We start from the raw sequence: 20,258 nt of genomic DNA, 5'->3' as shown, positions 1-20,258 counted from the left end.
CTCTCCGTCTAGTTCTGTTGGCTACACAATCATGGGGAAGACTGCTGACTCGACAGTTGTCCAAAAGACGTCCATTGACACCTTGCACAAGGAGGGCAAGACACAAATGTCATTGCAAAAAAGGCTGGCTGTTCACAGAGCTCTGTGTCCAAGCACATTAATAGAGAGGTGAAGGGAAGGAAAAGATGTGGTAGAAAAAAGTGTACAAGCAATAGGGATAACCGCACCCTGGAGAGGATTGTGAAACAAAACCTATTCAAAAATGTGGGGGAGATTCACAAAGAATGGACTGCAGCTGGAGTCAGTGCTTCAAGAACCACTACGCACAGACGTATGCAAGACATGGGTTTCAGCTGTCGCATTCCTTGTGTCAAGCCACTCTTGAGCAACAGACAGCGTCAGAAGCGTCTTGCCTGGGCTAAAGATAAAAAGGACTGGACTGCTGCTGAGTGGTCCAAAGTTATGTTCTCTGATGAAAGTAAATTTTGCATTTCCTTTGGAAACCAGGGTCTGGAGGAAGAGAGGAGAGGCACACAATTAGGGATGAAACGATTACCGGTTTCACGCTAAACCACGATAAAATTTAGTGACGGTTAGTAATATCGTATAAAATTTTATTATCATTAAAACCGCGTGTGATTATCACGGTTGTGAAAACTCGCGGTAAATCTTGTCCAGTCAGCGTCAGTCTGGCGCAGCGCACTGCTGTTTTCTGAATGAGGAGAAATGGCAGAAGGCAGTGACAGCACTCTGGGGATTTTTCAGCCTCTAAAAGGACCAAATCTGAGGCGTGGTCATATTTTGGCTTTTACAAAAGTCCTGAGGGAAACTTTATCTAAGATGGTCACCCTGTCTGCAAACATGCCAGAAGAAAGTCGCTGTAATAGGGAAAACACTTCAAAACTACGAACGCAAGGCAAGTGGACTTTGACCTCAATACCAAACCTACGTCTGGGAAATAATAACGTGAAGCGAACGAACAAATTCAGACAAGACTAGGGTGACATTTAAGGGATAATAATCAGGGTTTGACATTAACAACCGCCATTTGCGAGTGTAACGTTATTTCGGCTGCACACTAGCCACTCTGGCTGTTGAACTTATAATAGTCTTCTCAAAAGCCATCTGTTATAATCGCGTTGCGCATTATAAGCACTTACACGTGCTTCTATTGAGTTTATGAATGCAATATCTCATAATCAGAGGCGTTCAGATTAGCTGGAGTTTTGTTCAGAGCGCGCGCCGCTCTCACACGCTGAAATCTGCACTCAAAGCAGAGATAAACGAGCGATGTATGCAGGAGATTCACTCATCATACAGAGGTTGACTGTTTTTGTTCTATTTCCGCAGCGAAAATGGTTTAAAAAAACACAGCTGAACCACAGCGCATCTGATATGACTGGCATAACGCAGGCGAATTTAGGGACCGTCTGTAAAGTTACATACAACATTGGTAACGTTATACACGTTTCAAACTTCAATAGCATTTGAAGAGAATGACAGTCATAAAAAGACTGTAAAGTGTTCATCTAGGTGTCAGGTATGATGCACACATTTTGATATTTAATAAAATAAACTGTCAAATCATATGGAAATATGGATATGCATTATTTCACTAGGATACTGTTTGGGCTCTAACACAAAATATGCTAGATTTAAATGCATCATTGCTGAACACTGATGAGAATATTGCTTGGGAATATATTTACAGTGATAATATTAGAGATTATATTTACGACAAATTATTATTATTTATGTGTTATGCGTTGCTATTGATGCAATCCCACAGAATCTAGCTTAAAAAAGTGCTTAGAGCTGCTTTAGTTATTTGTTGTTTGTTGAATTTCAAATATAAAACTTGTTGAAATGTTTTAAGTGTGTGCATCTGTTCTTTTTGAACACTTTCATTTCGTTTGAACAAAACCGTGATAATATTGATAACCGTGATAATTTGGGTCACTATAATCGTGATGTTAAATTTCCATACCGTTTCATCCCTACACACAATCCACATTGCTTGAGGTCCAGTGTAAAGTTTCCATAGTCAGTGATGGTGCCAAAGCAACCAGTACCTGTTTATCATGGTATCCCTGTTCTTAATTGGCAAGCAAACTCGCCTGACCTTAACTCCATAGAAAATCTATGGGGTATTGTGAAGAGGAAGATGCGATATGCCAGACCCAACAATGCAGAAGAGCTGAAGGCCACTATCAGAGCAACCTGGGCTCTCATAACACCTGAGCAGTGCCACAGACTGATCGACTCCATGCCACGCTGCATTTCTGCAGTAATTCAGGCAAAATACTAAGTATTGAGTGCTGTACATGCTCATACTTTTCATGTTCATACTTTTCAGTAGGCCAAGATTTCTAAAAATCCTTTCTTTGTATTGGTCTTAAGTAATATTCTAATTTTCTGAGATACCGAATTTGGGATTTTCCTTAGTTGTCAGTTATAATCATCAAAATTAAAAGAAATAAACATTTAAAATATATCAGTCTGTGTGTAATGAATGAATATAATATACAAGTTTCACTTTTTGAATGGAATTGGTGAAATAAATCAACTTTTTGATTATATTCTAATTACACTCACCTAAAGGATTATTAGGAACATCTGTTCAATTTCTCATTAATGCAATTATCTAATCAACCAATCACATGGCAGTTGCTTCAATGCATTTAGTGGTGTGGTCCTGGTCAAGACAATCTCCTGAACTCCAAACTGAATGTCAGAATGGGAAAAAGGTGATTTTAAGCAATTTTGAGCGTGGCATGGTTGTTGGTGCCAGACAGGCCGGTCTGAGTATTTCACAATCTGCTCAGTTACTGGGATTTTCACGCACAACCATTTCTAGGGTTTACTAAGAATGGTGTGAAAAGGGAAAAACATCCGGCAGTCCTGTGGGCGAAAATGCCTTGTTTATGCTGGAGGTCAGAGGAGAATGGGCCGACTGATTCAAGCTGATAGTAGAGCAACTTTGACTGAAATAATCACTCGTTACAACCGAGGTATGCAGCAAAGCATTTGTGAAGCCACAACACGCACAACCTTGAGGCGGATGGGCTACAACAGCAGAAGACCCCACCGGGTACCACTCATCTCCACTACAAATAGGAAAAAAAGGCTACAATTTGCACGAGCTCACTAAAATTGGACAGTTGAAGACGGGAAAAATGTTGCCTGGTCTGATGAGTCTCGATTTCTGTTGAGTCAGAATTTGGCGTAAACAGAATGAGAACATGGATCCATCATGCCTTGTTACCACTGTGCAGGCTGGTGGTGGTGGTGTAATGGTGTGGGGAATGTTTTCTTGGCACACTTTAGGCCCCTTAGTGCCAACTGGGCATCGTTTAAATGCCACGGCCTACCTGAGCATTGTTTCTGACCATGTCCATCCCTTTATGACCACCATGTACCCATCCTCTGAATGCTACTTCCAGCAGGATAATGCACCGTGTCACAAAGCTCGAATCATTTCAAATTGGTTACTTGAACATGACAATGGGTTCACTGTACTAAAATGGCCCCCACAGTCACCAGATCTCAACCCAATAGAGCATCTTTGGGATGTGGTGGAACGGGATCTTCGTACCCTGGATGTGCATCCCACAAATCTCCATCAACTGCAAGATGCTATCCTATCAATATGGGCCAACATTTCTAAAGAATGCTTTCAGCACCTTGTTGAATCAATGCCACCTAGAATTAAGGCAGTTCTGAAGACGAAAGGGGGTCAAACACAGTATTAGTATGGTGTTCCTAATAATCCTTTAGGTGAGTTTATATGACCATCACCTGTATATTGAACCGTTTTTTATATAGTCCCTCAATAAAGGTAAAACATTTCAGTCTACGTGTTTTATATTTTAGATGAAGGAAATAGACATGCGTTATGGACGTGACAAAAGTCTTAGGTGACAACATATTTTTTTAGGAATTCTGTGAATTACACTGTGTAAACCAATAATAATATCCACTGAATGAAGAAGGGTTGGCTCTCCACAGAACATAAATTTAAACATTTAAACCACCAAATATTGAAATCTGCGACACCAGTACAGTAAGATATCACAATTAATCAACTTTATTACACTAAATCGCTGTTTCAAATGGTTATGGATTATTTCTCCTGTTGACAAGCGCAAGCGTTGTTCAAGACTCAATTTAGAGACCTTGATTTTCCTTTCCAAATATTAATGTTTATCTTATAGTATTCAAATCTAGAAGGGGTACAGCAACGGTCGGAAGCGAGGCAAAATCTCACGATAAAATAACAATGAATAAATTTGCTACTTACCAGATTGTGTTTTATTAACGACTACACCTACCCCAACTCTAAACCTACCCTTACAACAATACAATAATTAAATGACGCAATATTGATGTGTGCATACCCAGTGGCTGTAGCTGGATCCCTTCTAGTCTTTACCATGGGATTTTGTGTAAGGACATCAGTTTCACAAAATATACGGATTGGCTGTACACAAGAAAACGCAAGGGTGTCGGTTTCAGATTTATCCAGTCTGGGACCCGGTTTAAAAAAAAAAACCAGTTTCAGGCTCCTAAAATGCTGGATCCGTCTGGACGAAACGCTGATACGATACAAAATTTTTACGTATACAGCTAAACGCGTCTCCGAGTGGACAGGGCCTAGATGATTGCATGGTTTTCGGCCAGTATATGCAGTTCAAAGCACAGTCGTGAGTCAAAATGATCACATTTTATTTTAAAACATTTAAAAATTATTGCAATATCATTATTATTATTTTGGCAGCTTGATCGCGGGATTATGATGAATATTCATGTTTTAACCAAGAGGGAAAACGCGATATCCCGAATGTCCTATGAGACACAATGCACTTCTGTAAGTTGTACTGTATCATGCCTACCTTCTGACATTCATATTTCGTTCTGGAACTGGGAAAAGATCGGTTCATGTGTGCGTGATCCGCTTAAACTGCGCTACAGTCACGCTTTATTAAAGAGCGTTTCATCTTTTGTTTGAATTTTGTTATAAAATCGACTGAACTTGAATGTTGAGACCTTTTTTCTTATTAAAACTAACAAAGCACAAAGATTATTGCGATTTATTGGATATGCATGGATATATACGGTATGCCTGAAACCGATCACAGTAATAGTCATATGCATATGATTTAATATGAAGCGTCCGTAATGGTCACGCCCGTAACGCATTGTTGTAGAGCAAAGTAGTAAGATGAATTGTTGATCGTAATAAGCGTTGACATTAATTTAGCTTTGTATTTAAAGTTATTTGTATTTATAATTGTTCTATTATATAAACTTAACCATTAAAACGTTATGGGCGTGACAGAGCACTGAAGCGCTGTGACCTCTTAATTATACCCCTTTAAAAGGCAGTGCTGTTATGACACAATGAGGGTATTTATTGCTCAGGCATGCCTCCAGCTTTCTGCAAAATGCTTACTGTTTAAATAGTTTAAAAAGGGGTGTCTCCAGGGTTTTTCCTGGGTCAAAAATGGTCTTCGGTGGTGGCTGACAGACATGGTCATCCATCCATACACACACACACACACACACACACACACACACACACACACACACACACACACACACACACACACACACACACACACACACACACACACACACACACACACACACACACACACAGTAAAAAAGTACCCTACCCACGTGATCTGCAAGCGCAATACTGACAATACATTTTAAATAAATTCAAATAAAGTTTGTAATTTTTGCTTATCTTTTGATACCTTATTTTTACACTATTTACAGATAATTGTTTTGGTATATAATCATATCAATATTAAAAAGTAGTATTTAAAAAAAAAGAACAAATAGACACATTTTCTGCCATATACAATTTCATAAAATTATCAGCTAGCTAATAACAACTTTGTTCTGGGTTCACCTCACTCCAGTCTAAACTAAATGATTTATAGGCTATTTATTTTACTACACATTGTGAATATGAATAAGCTGAAAGACTGTGGATAATTAAAACTAACTCTTACACCCACTCTTGCTAAATTGGGTAAGCACACTTGTGTTCTCATTTCAGAGGTGTTCTGAGTAAATGATTAATCTGATTCGTGAGTTCAGTGTTGGACAGATCAGTTGTTCTAACCAGTCGTTAAAATTATTCGGTTCAAAGGAGTCATTAGGTCGCGAATCGGACATTAGCAGACGCGTTATGTGCGAATCCCGTCTGTTAGAACATCGCAAAAGATTTGTCAACACACAGAAAACAATTAATAACCGGATCGGATTTGTTTCCCGTTTATTGAAAGTATGGTTTGTCAGCTGGTCAGAGAGGAGTCAAAAAATTGTGAGCGCAATTCACACCCAGCGGTAATTAAAGGAAAACATTGTCTGATAGCGCCACATGCAACATGGATTCGGTCTTTCGACCTTTTGATTAACGTAATATGTGAAATATTAGAAAGCTAAGAACGCTTATTTTGAAGACAGAGAGAGTGTGAGCGGGGGAGGAGCTCTCTGATCGTTCTCTCTGTCACTCAGTTAACGCAAGCGCAGCAGTCATCTACTACATCAATCATAAATTTATTAAATTTATCAAATAAGGCTTTGGCGGGACAATTTTTGGCGGCCGCCAAAACATTTTCAATGTAGGAAAAACCTTGGTCTCTGATCCCTCTTTTGAAAGCATGAAATATGGTTGGTTTAAATTTTTATTTTAGCATTGTTGCTCACCTCATATGTGGTGGATATTTCTGTTGAAGCACATTAATACAGTATATTACAGGACTAGAAATGGACAACTTAAAAAGGGTTTTGTTCTTTTGGTAATTTTTTTCATGGTAAGGAGGACCTTTGCATTGCAACTGCTCTTAAATGAATCACAGCAAGTTAAAAAAAGTGACTTGTATTCCAGAATGTTTGTTTTCTTCATTTAATCTCAAATTTTGAATTAGCTGAAGTTTGCCTTTTTTCAGCTTTAATATGTTCAGTTCCTCACTTAAAGAATAAAATATTTTACTAGGATTTTTGTAGTGTAGCTGGCATTGTAGCAAACTGGGGTTCAAAGACTGTAGATGACTTAACAAAAGGCCCATCTAGTCTGCAGTTTGCTTGTAAATTTGCTCTTAAGCAGGTCTTTTTGTGAAATTGTACTGGTATTGCCTACCAACATTTAGTTTATTGTAATGACCCTAATTGTTTATTTTTCTTATCCTCAGAATTCTGTGAAAATTTGCCAGAGGACAGCAGAGAGACTATCATCATGTCACACATTCTCCCCTGTGTTAAGGTAAAAGGCTCAGTCAACCAACTCTCTATGGTCTCACTGGGCCTCATTTATCAATCTTGCGTAGAAACGGGCGTATATGTTGGCGTAAGATTATGCTTACACTCCTCTCACCGCCTGATTTATGAAGCTGTGCGCACCTCTGAAATCCAGGCGTACGCAAAACCTGCCCTTGATAAATGCCACGGCTGAAAACGATCGTCATTTAGAATAACACGCCCCTATATATTCAAGTCTCTGCCTCCCCCACGCCCTCATTTTACGCCATGGAGACTCGGAAGACGGCAAAGAAGCGAAACTTCTCTGACGTGGAGATCCAGACCATCACCAGGGAAGTGGAAAAAAACTAAATTGTTTTATTTGGGAGTTTAAAGAGTGGGATTAAAGGCTCCCACAAAAAGGTGTACGGTGGAAATCCAGTTTAAATAGCTGTTTGGATGAGAAATTACCTATCACAATTCATTATTTTACAGCACGTGTTTTGAAATAATACGCATTTAATTTCGTATCACATCTCATGTATTGGGTTGTACAATAGTGATGATGATGTGATGTGGAGTACCATTCATTCACATTAATATAATTGCATGACAATTTGTAAGATTCTTATTATTATTATTATGATTTGTATTATTAATGACGCTTATTGCTATTTAGAAGAAGAATGTCATTATTATTATTATTATTATTATTATTATTATTATTTATTTTATTATTATTTAAAAGAAAAAGAATGTAATTTTTATTATTTTGTCAGTCTGAATTATTTTCAGTCCCAGTCCGTGCGCAGCTGCCGGGCCTAACTGGAGGAATACATATGCCTACAAATCAAATGCTTTGGTAAAGTCACACAAATTAAACATTGAAGTCCATGTTGCACAAAAATAAACACTGAAGTTTATAATTACTTATTCGCACGGGATTAGTATATGTGGGGACATCTGGTGATTTGTAATAATCGCAGAGAATGTCTGTGATCTTAATCCCGTGCGAATCGGCCATGTCTGTAATATGTAAAGTAAAATTTCCCCCGCAAATACCTACCATATTTCGCAGAACACCGAGGTGATGATATTAGTCCCGTGCGAATCGGCATCTATTTGGCCGGGATTAGGCGGATTGTATATCATTTTTGCAAGGTTTTTGTGCCCTGTGAGCATTTCTATCTTTATCTTTCACGAAGAATGGCACTGGCTGCATATGTGCACCGTTATGAATTCCTGTGCGGCCGCGCGGATTATAGGCTACCACTTTCACTTTAGAATGAGCACAATTTGGGAGTAAATTGCTTGAATGGTGTGTTTAATATTATTCTTAATGAAAAACACAAAAACAGAACAGTACAATGACAACTCGCTTAAATGGGCACTTATACATTAGCTTTGAAACTGAATCTTCCGTCGTATATTGTTATTATATTGCTCACTTACGTTTTTAATTGCGTCTGTTCTCTAACTGAACGAAATTATTTGTATTACTAGCCTATAAAACAATCAAAATGATATCGATACGACTGTTTATAATTTCATATAGCTATATAACGAAAAAACATTTTCAAGTAACATCATATCCGGAAGATAGTCAGTAAATTCGAGTAAAATCACAGCTTATCCCGTGCGAATGCGCCACGCAAAATTCAGATGTGGGGGAGTAATTTCTAAATCACACGAGGTCCCCAGATAATACTTATCCCGTGCGAATAGGGCTTTATTTGTTGTTGTTGTTGTTGTTGTTGTTGTTGTTGTTTTTACAGTGGGTCATAATTTAGCATATCTTTGTCAGTGCGTTTTGTGGTGTTAGGAATTGTTTTTCTGCGCATTTTCGTTTTGCAACTCAAAACGTGCGTACACCACCTCCTGAGCTGGTGTAGGATTTGAGCGTGCCATACGCCAACGTCCATTTTGATAAATCTCAAAGTCACCGTGGTTTTGGGTGTACGCCAGGTGTACGCTGGAAAATTGGTGTACGCACTTTTGATAAATGAGGGCCACTGAAGCTTGAGTCGCCTTTGGCTAGTATGGAAAAATTTCTATATAAATTAAAAGACAAATAAAAGATTCAAATAAGAACAAATAATCAAACTACAAGCAATAGCACAAATAAACTATAAAATACAGATCCAAATGAAATAAAAAGTGCTTTTCAGGTTTTTTAGATAGATCTAGTAGTTAGATAGATTAGGTACAGAAATTGTAATCAAATGTAAAAAACAAAACAGTTTGTTCTTCACTTTATCAATTAAATTGGTTGCAGTAAGTCTTTTGTTGTTTGATTAACATTAATAACACAGACAGCAGCAGGAATAAATGTTTAAATTGGCAAGGCTTAAAAACACGTCCAAATGATAAAATGTCATGGCGATGCAGCACTGGCCCGATCGGGACAGTGGCAGTTCTGTCAATTCTTGGCCATCTGGCAGTCCTTATTGTCGAGCCCTGCATTTAGATTTAGCATGACAATTCTCTTTACGCGGCATGTGTAAGCCTCTCTTTCTCATTTTGAGTGTGAGCGAAAGCGACAGAGGGCTCTCTCAGCCAAGTGACTGTTCGTAAAGCAATGAAATATGTGCACTAAATGTTTTGCCTCTAACTCAGTCATCACCGAGTCAAATCATACAATTTACTAGCCATTGGCTAATTAAAAACATGCTTCAGGGGCTGTTTACACCACACCGTTTTTCAACTAAAAACGATAAACCTTTTATGCGCTTTGGCCGTTCATTTACACGACAGCATTTTGGGTGCTTGAAAATGCTAACTTTTGTGTTTTTGAAAACTATATTGTGATTGTCTCTCTGTAAACTACAAAAAGCGGGGGTGAAGGCTAACAGGTTAATCACAGAATGCATATATGCGCAGGGGCGTATTCTTTCTTTTCAAAGTGACATCGCCAACTACTGACCTAGCATACATAATAAAGCGTTTTTAGTCATTTTCATTGTTCCGTGTCAACTGGGATCGTTTTGATGACGTTGTCATCTGTAAAGAAAATAAATAAAAAAACTTTCAGTTTTTTGTACGTCGTTGCCGTGTAAACGTACCCTTAGTCGCCTGCCGTGAAATTTGGGCGCATTGTAGAGGTTGGTCAGCACTTCAGTCAACATCATCTCTGCAATCTGTCACTTTTCAGGCTGATTGCTTGTTCCTTGTTGTTCCAGTGCTCCTCACATTTTATTTGTGTGTAGTTCCAATCCTGGATCAGTTACTGGCAGATAACTCTTGAGTCAGCATCTGTTCTCCAAGCATCTAAGACTTAAACAAGATCAGATTAACAGTGTGTCATTGTGTCTGTACGCTGACCTACTGGCTGTAGCAACACTAGAACACTTTTCTGCACTGGCTCACTTAATGTGTATCAGTGTTTTCTCTTGGATTGTAAAAAGCATTTTGTTCTGGTGAAAATATTTTGGCATAGATTCAAACCGCTGTTGGACAGGTGTTTTAGTAGCTAATATATTTTTGAGAATGTGTCACTTGTTTTGTATATGCCCGCCAAAATACCTGCCCACACTTGCCCAAAGCATAGATCCAAAAAATGTCAAGATTCTTGACAGCACAGCACAGCACATTTTATTCCAAACTTTTAGTGTAGCTGAAGTACATTACAATCTTTCTCAGAGAGAGAGCTTTGACATCTTTCATTGCCATAGAAACATTCAACATGTTCCAAGTTCCCTCTGCAATGTAAGTCTCCTGAGTAAAAACATTATATTGAGTGTCGCATGGTCCTGCCGAAATATTCTCATATGCTGATTTGGTGCTAAAGAAACATTTCTTATCATTATCAATGTTGAAAACAGTTGTTGCTTAATTTTTTGTGGAAACCATGAAACATTTTTTTCAGGATACTGAAAAAATACATTTTCTTTAGGTCTTATTGATCCCAAACTTTTGAATGTTAGTATACATGTAGTGTAACATACAGTATGTATGTAATATAGTTGTTTTTGCTGAAAATTGAGTGCATATTTTTGCACAATCCAGGGAATTTAGTACAGTACAATAGAGTGCTACGTCATTGATTTAAATTTTTTTTTTATTTTTAATCGGATATTCTAGCATCTAAACGAAAAAAGCTTCACACGATGTAACACTTGAGTACAGTAAATCAGTACCTAAATACAGTTTAGCCCACTGATAGCCCAAATACACCTATATCGCAAATCCCTACCATTTTTACATTCACATAGTATATAACACCCCCAGTTGGGTTGGTAGAAAAATACCAAAGCTCCAATAGATGATGCTGACACCAGTGAGATTTCAGTTTATGTAGCCTTCAGGTATTACAAGTGATTGAGGATTGTATCAAAAATGTCCTTTCATGGCCTTGCGGTGTTTGCTCCTCTGTCAACAGGAACTTGTTTCAGACACTAATCAGCATGTGAAGTCTGCACTGGCGTCAGTCATTATGGGCCTCTCTACCATCTTAGGCAAAGACAACACCATTGAGCACCTGCTTCCCCTTTTCCTGGCACAGCTCAAAGATGAGGTAAGCCTGCTGTGTGTGTGTGTGTGTGTGTGTGTGTGTGTGTGTGTGTGTGTGTGTGTGTGTGAGCTCGCCAGCACAAGTCTGGCTGAGGTAATTTGCGTCATGTTGCAGTCACAGATGATGCTTCTGTGCAACTGCTCACTTTGATCCTGTCGAGGTGAGGCATTGCTAATGCTAGCCTTTTAGTGGAAAGCAGAAAGCATTGAAGTGAGAGATGAATGGATGAGTGTGGCACACTATCTCATGTCTCTTTATTTTACTGGAGCTTTTTGTTGCTTGCTGCTGTCTATTGTGATGGGTCTTCTTTAAGTTGCTTGGGAGTAGTCTTTGAACATCTGTCAGTCACACCGACTGCATGAAATAAATAGAACAAAGCCACCTCCTGGACTGCAGCTTGCATTGATCCATGTTTTAAGACAGGAAGCAGTTTCCTATTCGGTGTTAGTTCTTGGATTGTTTGTTCAGGAGTAGTGCTGTGTGTAAAAAAAAAAAAAAAAAAAAAAAAAAATCCTGTCACATAGTTATACACCTGTGAATTGTGATACAATTGACACTGAATGGTACCTTGCTGACTGCATGCAGAGATGATCATAGCGCAACATGCTGTAGTAAGTGCAAAAAAATTGCTTGATTATAATGAATCAGACAAACCGTTTGGTAGTTTGATTACACACAAGTAAAACATAAAGTCTGCACTTTCATTTGTGGTATTTAAAAAAGCATATTGAGAAAATGGTATCAGTGTTTGACGTCAGTATTTATATACTATTATTATCAGGGATGCCAACTTGTCACCTTTCTGTGAAATCTCCCATTTTGGATCCAAAATAGGTCATTGTGATTTTTGTCTAGGACAGTCTTTGGAGAGGAGACTGATCGTGTATGACATCAAAGTACTAAGAGAGCAATTTGAGAGCAATTTGAAAGCATACAGAGCCGTCTGCTCTTTTATCGCTCTTGCTGTACTTTGATGTCATACACCGATCGCTTCAAGTCGAACACACCTAGGGTCTCATGAAATCATGAGAATATCACAAAAAAACCCAGCAACTGTCCCTTGCACATGCACGACTGTAGAGAGCCATCTCTAGCAGGTCTGCTCGCATGCCTTAACGTAAGAATCTTGTAAAGTAGCGTTACGATAACCTTTAATTTAATTGGCAATATTGATATGGAAAGCTTGGGACTGTTAATTAGCCTGACATGGCTTTTTGATTTTAACATTGTTAGTGTTATTTCCACCAAATCAGCTAGCGTACTTCTAATACAACTCGTCTAACACTACTAACATTACCATTTTGCCAACTAATACAACTTTAGTTGAACTCTACTATTACAGTTTGCTTTTACACACACAGTATATGTGCAATTTCATAATGACATGGTTTAAAATTAACACCCATCAAATGTGGGTAAAAATCAACTGTGGTGGGTGACGATGTGAACTAGCCAATTTGGCGAGTTATGTTTTACAAATTGTGTTCACTCAATTTGCTGGGGAAGTTTGTGATCTGTGCAGATTTAGCGCACATGCTCAACTCGTGAGTCAATATGAATATGAAATATAGCTGATTTGCGCAGAACTTGCACATTTCTGGCTTACTTCGACACAACTGTTTTTGTAAAGAAAATAAAGTCATGCTGGTTTGTTTGCTTTGAAGGGAATAGCACAGACACAAGAAACATCATAATGTAGGGTAACTAACCCCCGTGTAAAAAGGAAAGTACCACCTAGCAACAAAGCACATCTGACATTGTCATTTTATGTTTTTTTGTTTTGTTTTTATATTAAGCTTTAATATATTTTGTATTTTAGTTTTAATAATTAGCTACTACTAGTAATTTAAAGTAATATTTAGCATGTTTTCTGGAATGTTACAAATTGTCATGTCCTTCCTTTAGTGTCCAGAGGTTCGCCTCAACATCATCTCCAACTTGGACTGCGTGAACGAGGTGATTGGAATCCGCCAACTCTCACAGTCTCTGCTTCCGGCTATTGTTGAGCTGGCTGAGGATGCCAAATGGAGAGTGCGACTGGCAATCATCGAATACATGCCCCTTCTGGCTGGACAGCTGGTGAGTCCCAACCGTCAGTGCCCTCAAGTGCTTTATCCTGAAATGAAGATAGGACTGGTCCATTGGCCAGTTCTTATTCTTCAGTCTCTTAAAGCATTTTAACTAATCATCCTATTAACTTATTGCTGCCAAGTCACTTTGGGTCCTGTAAGCTGATCTAACTGAGGAATCCTTTTTTTTCTCCCCTCTTTCTGGTGCTTCCAGGGTGTAGAGTTCTTCGATGAGAAACTAAATTCTCTGTGCATGGCTTGGCTCGTCGATCATGGTAGGTTACTTATCTTTTTAATTTTCATAATTTCCTTTTCATCTGAAGTGTTAAAAATTGTTCAATTCTGGCACATAATGTATCCCGCACAATGTTAAATGTTAGACTTTTTTTGCAATTCCGTTTGCTTGTAGCGGGAAAACTTAAATATAAAGTGTTGGAGTCTGTCAGTAGACTAACACTAGTCTCTGTAATCTTTAGTATATGCTATCAGAGAGGCAGCTACCTGTAACCTGATGAAGCTGGTGGAAAAGTTTGGAGCCGAGTGGGCACAGAACACCATTGTGCCCAAAGTGCTGGGAATGGCAAATGACCCCAACTACCTGCACAGGATGACTACCCTCTTCTGCATTAATGTGAGTCAGAGCTTATCAGCTTTAACAAACAGCCGCTGAGTCAGATAAATGTTTGGGGTTGGTACTGATGCACTTAGGTGGAAAAGCGCAGTTTGACATACGCTTTGACATTAAAATATATTACTGTCTGTCTTGTTATATCCATGAAGGCTGATATCTAAAACTTTTGTTTGGCAAGTGCATTCTGGGTTGTTGTCTTTCATCCACTTGAGCCCAGAACATATTTTCTTGTTTTTCTCCGTCTCGAAGGCACCAAATTCAAAAATAATTTCACATTTCTACTACATAAATGACCCAGTTTAAAAATGAGAACCGTTCGGCCCGATAGTGGAAAAGCGGCTTAAGTGTAAAACCGATATAAGTTTAATTGTATTGTATTCAAATTCCAAAAAAACCTGTATAATGGATCTTTTGGATCAAGCCTTCGCTTCAGGAGTTTGAGAACCGAGCTCATGATCCCTGTAGCAGCGCTGATGTGTGAAACTGTCTGTTTTAGGCTCTGTCTGAGGTGTGTGGTCAGGATATTACCACCAAACACATGCTCCCTGTAGTTTTAAAGATGTCCAACGACCAGGTAGCCAATGTACGCTTCAATGTGGCCAAGTCTCTTCAGAAGATTGGACCTGTGCTGGACAGCAGGTATGTGATCATCCACATTTGACCAGAAAAAGAAAATCACATTTCTCTTAATGTGACTCGCTTCAGCATCATGTTCCCCTGATGTTTTGATTACAGCTCTCTGCAGACAGATGTGAAACCAGTGCTGGAGAAACTGGCAACAGATCAAGATATGGATGTCAAATATTTTGCCCAAGAGGCCATCAGTGGTGAGTTCCGCAACTGCTGTTCTTGAGTGTTGTGCAACCAAAAACACAAACCAAAAAGCTACTATGATTATTAAATACAACCTGAATCGGTGCAAAATTACTCAACATTATATAACACTTGAGTTAAAAACAAGATATCAAAACTGTTTGATTAATAATATTGTTTAACTGTTTTAATTTATAATAATAATAATAATAATAATATTTTAAAAGGGATAGCTCTTAAGGCACCGATTTGCTCAGGGTGAAGTTTATTTATTTGTTCTTCGCTTGGGAGTAAAAAGTTCAAAATACCTGACCAGTCATATACTGTTAATGAACATCCTGATGCTGCCCATGCTGCTGGGAGTGATGTTTAGATGAATGTTAATGTGCTGCATGCTTTCCTCTCAATAACAAAATAATCAGCAAAAATGTCAGCAGTGAGGAAACGGTAGTTAAAGCATCTGATCATAGCGATGTGGAAATGTTTTCAGAAGCTCTGCAATTCAGCACTCCAGTCAAGTCATGTTTATTTATGTAGCACTTCATACAAAAGATTGCTTTAAAGCAAACAGCTTTACACCGTGTCATAACTACACGTGCCGCGACACACAATAAAAGGTATCTTTTCCATATTAATTAGAGTTTTTGTCCTAACCAGCCGCGACACGCGATGATTCCATTTTAGAAACGGTTTAAATTTCTGCGACGCTGCAGCTGGAATAACACAAAACATGGCAATGATGATCTCAGGTAATGTTTGTGTGCTTTATTCAATGTTAAAAGCGTGCAATGTGACTTATCATTTAGTGCTCCCAGCTTTGTAACTGGGAGCAACAATGGATAATTCACCTCAGATCTTGAATTAAACAAATGGAAACAAGAACGTTCAAACTGTGAACAAATAAGTATATTCTATGACAGATTGTTTTAGTAATGTTTAAATGGTGATATATTTGTGAATTTGATTATGTAGGCTACTTGTCCATTTCCTTGCGAGTGCTGTCAAGATTAATCTCTGGTGCCGTACACTTGCCGCGAGAGCCCGCCCACACGCTGTTCTGATTGGCTGTGATTTTTGATTGATTTGTCACAACTCGTAGAAAAATTGTATTCGAAAAGATACCTTTTATCACGCGTCTGGTGTGGACAGACAAGTTGCTTGTTGCTGGAATCTTATCACGTTACGCGTGTAGAGATGCACCGACTGATCGGCCAGGGATCGGAATTGGCCGATATTCTGCATAATCGGCCCTGAACGGTGATCGGCCTATCAGTCTAATGTGTCTCCGATTTTGCGCCACGCTCGTGCTCACAGCCGCATGCAAACATGTCGTTGGCATGGAAGTTTTTTTTACTGTGAGCAAAGAAGACACTAATTATGCCATTTGTAAAACTTGTAAGGTTAAAATTAACCGCAACGGAACCACCAGGAAAGCGTACAACACGACAAACCTAATTAGACACTTAAAAATCCATCACCCCGCGGAACATGCCCAGTTTGAAGAAGGTAGTAAAGGTAAAACGGCTAAAGCTGGCCAGAGCTCAGAGCCAGCCACAGGTCAGCAGCATCTCCTATCTTTCCTTGGTACAAGCAGCGAAAAGACCAAAGCAATTACAAAGAAATTATGGACTTCATGGCGCTGGATGACCAGCCGAACGCATAAACCTTCACTTCATGAGAATTTACCGTTTCATTTGAGAAAATGAACACTGACACTCAAAGGTCTTCACGGCAACCCGTCAAAATAAAAGTTTGGTTTAATTTTTTTTTAAATCAGAATATATTGGGCTACTGTTGTAGCCTACAGTAGATTTAGCGCCGTCTCTATGTAATAATAATACGTCTCTACTTGGGATGCAACAATACAGTTAGTCCACGGTTCAATACATACCTCGGTTTTTTAACCATGGTTTTCGGTTCGGTTCTGATGGCTTGTCAAAGATGATCAGTTTTTTGCAATTCTATTCTTAGGCGACAAAGAGATTGAGAAAAAAAAAAAGTTTTTTATTGCAATACTCTTTCTTTATTTTACTTTAAAGACTTGGAAAACCTTACTTAAACTTAAAAACTTTACTTAAAAAAAAACCTTGTACATATTCCTGGTGTATTGTATAATATAACATCAATATATATATAAAGATTTACACTGGCAGCTCAGAGCTGTACAGCAACATTTAAATATGAAATTGAATGATTAAATGTAAAAATAAAACACTACATAGACTTCACTATAAAATATACATTGATTCTTATTAAAGCTACGGTATTAGTTTTTCAGTCAAGAGCATTTTTTATTTGTTATTTCTACTTCTTTCCAGGCACAGAACACTTACTTTTTGAGAGTTGTTTAAGTGAGAGAAGATCCTGTTGTAATGTTTAATAATTTATTTTATAGTAAAAATAAAATTTAGCTTTGAAGAAAAAGTGGATTTTTGTTTGTATATGCTGTCAATTATAGTTCTTAGAAAGAAAATCGGAATCGGCAAAAATCTGTATCGGCATATCTCATTAACAAAAAAATCGGTAATCAGAAAATTGCAATCGGTGCATCGCGTGTGGTTAGAACACGGTGTTATGGTATTAAACTTAAATTAACTTTGTCACTTTCAGTTAGAATTATATAAAGCAGCTCTCCAGTGTATCTGATAAATCGGTTGGACACCTAAACAGTGACGTGTGACGTCATGGAAATTTAGCTTTGGCAAGCTGTTTTAAACTCCCAAATGAACTTCCTTTTGGCCTCATCTTGATTTCGCTTGCATTATATCGGGTCCTTAATATTTCTTTTTATTCTCTTCCTACAGTTCTTTCTCTGGCCTAAAGTACCTTCTCGCTGAACGTAAGACCCATCTCAAGCTGACCTCCATTGTATTTATTGACATCCAAGATCATCCACTGGACTGTTTATGGAGAAACAATGTGTTCTGTTCCCTCTCAGTGAGAAATGTTATAGGGGAAACTTGGCTTCTCAGTCTTTTTTTTTCTTTTTCAACACACACCATCTTGCTCTTCGTTCCTACCCCGCAATAGGCCCGCTGAGCCCCTCTTGCTAATCCGTCACTTGCTAACCTTCAGCCTGGGGACATACACTTAGATGGCGTTTTACTATCCACCTAACAATGTAATGAAGCATCATAGGTTTAGAGAAAAACGTTGTCTAGATTTAACAGTCATCTGTGCTGATGGGCTGAACCTTGTTTGCTCTTAGTGCTGATTTTAAGCTCGAGTTGACCCGTGCATGCGCACAGCATGACCAAGGGCCGAATCACTACCGCAACTTGCAACTCTCATTTGAACACTGTTCCTGTGCCCCGCCGTACACCGATTGTTGTAAAACCAAGACCCAATAAAGCACTAGCCGCTTGTCTGTTCTTTTAGTGGCGTGCTCTCATACTGTGCTCAAAGTGCTTATCTTCTTAAAGGGACCATGATAAATTTCCATCTCCTTCCTGTAACTGTAATAACAGAGGATGGGCATTCCTAAAACGGCCCTTTTTATCTTCAGAAGGCAAGCTTCTCCATTCTGTGCCATTTGACCATATTGCACATTTTCTTTTTTTTTGTTTTGTTTTTAAGATGTTTAACTTTTGTCCTTTATATGAATGCATCTGCATGCCTCTTGCACACAGGTTGCTTAGGCTGTCTGTATATTGAGAAGCTTAATCGCAGGGCATCTTAAACTCTCCCTCAACTCATTGCTTTTGCCTTTGATGTTGACTGTCCGATTCTTCAGCTTCAGAGTGCAGTCAGTATAGTAGTATATTCTATGTAATGAGTGTCTTTAGAATGTGCTTCGGGTTTTATATGAATATGGTCACATTGCCCTTGATAGAAGGGAACTCAATAAAGAACGTTATATAACCCCATTTCACTGTGTGGATCTTCTGTAATCCGGCAAGTCATATACAGTAAAATGCAATATAGCGTGAGGATATCTAAGCTGGGAGTGGATTGCAGCAGAGCTGTTTTATTGAAGAAGGCATATCATGAGAAATCAAATTTTCCTTTATCTTTTGAAGACTATTTTTTTTCACATAGGTTTTTTCACAACACAGATTGCTTCAAAGCAGCTTTACAGTGATGATAGGAAATTAATTTTGTTTTAGATGAAAAGTAAGTTTTTGATTTGATTAATTTCTGTTGTAAAAACTGATTTCAAAATGTAAAAACGCATGTAAAAAAATATATTGCACAAAATGAAAATAATGTAAATAGTAGTATTATAAGTGTAAATTAAAAAATTAAAAGCGCATTTAAAATTGTTAACAAGTACGATTTCATCTCTTACATGTCTTTGTGTGTTTTGGTCATAAGTTAGACTTTAAAAAAAAAAATCTAATTTCAGCTTTTTCTCATAATTAGGACTTTTAATCATAATTTCCAAAATGTATTTTTATCTCAGAATTTTTAAAGTCCTAATTTCAACTGTTCATCTCACAATGACTTAAAATGTAAAATTAAAAAAAAAAAATCATTTTAAAAGTCCTCATTATTAGATAAAAAGTCAAAAATATGACATGCTATCTTATAATTATGACTTATGTTGTATGTTTGACTTATCTCACTATTATGACCTTTAAAATCATATTTTTGACTTTTTATCTAATAATGAGGACATTTAAAAGCATATTTTCAAAGTTTTATCTCTTAATTATGACTTTATGATAATTGAAAGGAGCTGATCAGTAATTTAGTTGAATAAAGCCAAAGGCGACACAGGCGACGATGGCAAGGAACCAAAACTCCGTCAGGTGACAGAATGGAGAAGAAAAAAAAACTCAGTCGGGGGGCCAGTTCTCCTCTGGCCAATGAACGGTGTATGATTAAGATTCTGGCAACATTTACAGGTCAGAAGTCATATTAGATTGGAATATTCAAAGGATCGGCGTCAAGTGTACACTGAACTTTCAGAACTCAAAACAAACAAAAAAAACCCATCCTGAGAATGCAAAAAACGCTTATACATTTTCTTTAGAAACTTGCA

The 20,258-nt window shown here is 38.0% G+C and overlaps 1 protein-coding gene across 1 annotated transcript in view; it reads left to right on the top strand.

Moving 5' to 3' along the window:
• ppp2r1ba (protein phosphatase 2, regulatory subunit A, beta a) overlaps positions 1 to 19,733 on the top strand; it is a 36,621-nt gene extending 16,888 nt beyond the window's left edge. Inside the window, exons 8-15 of the mRNA XM_079814630.1 lie at positions 7,206 to 7,276; positions 11,630 to 11,764; positions 13,667 to 13,840; positions 14,045 to 14,105; positions 14,307 to 14,461; positions 14,958 to 15,100; positions 15,197 to 15,288; positions 18,079 to 19,733. Coding sequence (XP_079670756.1) covers positions 7,206 to 7,276; positions 11,630 to 11,764; positions 13,667 to 13,840; positions 14,045 to 14,105; positions 14,307 to 14,461; positions 14,958 to 15,100; positions 15,197 to 15,288; positions 18,079 to 18,095 — 848 coding nt within the window. The 3' untranslated portion in view covers positions 18,096 to 19,733. The remainder of the gene's footprint in view (positions 1 to 7,205; positions 7,277 to 11,629; positions 11,765 to 13,666; positions 13,841 to 14,044; positions 14,106 to 14,306; positions 14,462 to 14,957; positions 15,101 to 15,196; positions 15,289 to 18,078) is intronic.
• Positions 19,734 to 20,258: the final 525 nt, after the last annotated feature.

This window comes from Gobio gobio, assembly GCF_949357685.1.
Source record: "Gobio gobio genome assembly, chromosome: 4".
Taxonomy (NCBI): Eukaryota; Metazoa; Chordata; class Actinopteri; order Cypriniformes; family Gobionidae; genus Gobio; species Gobio gobio.
The sequence above is the reverse complement of the archived record's forward strand: the minus strand, read 5'-3'. Positions and strand labels throughout refer to the sequence as shown.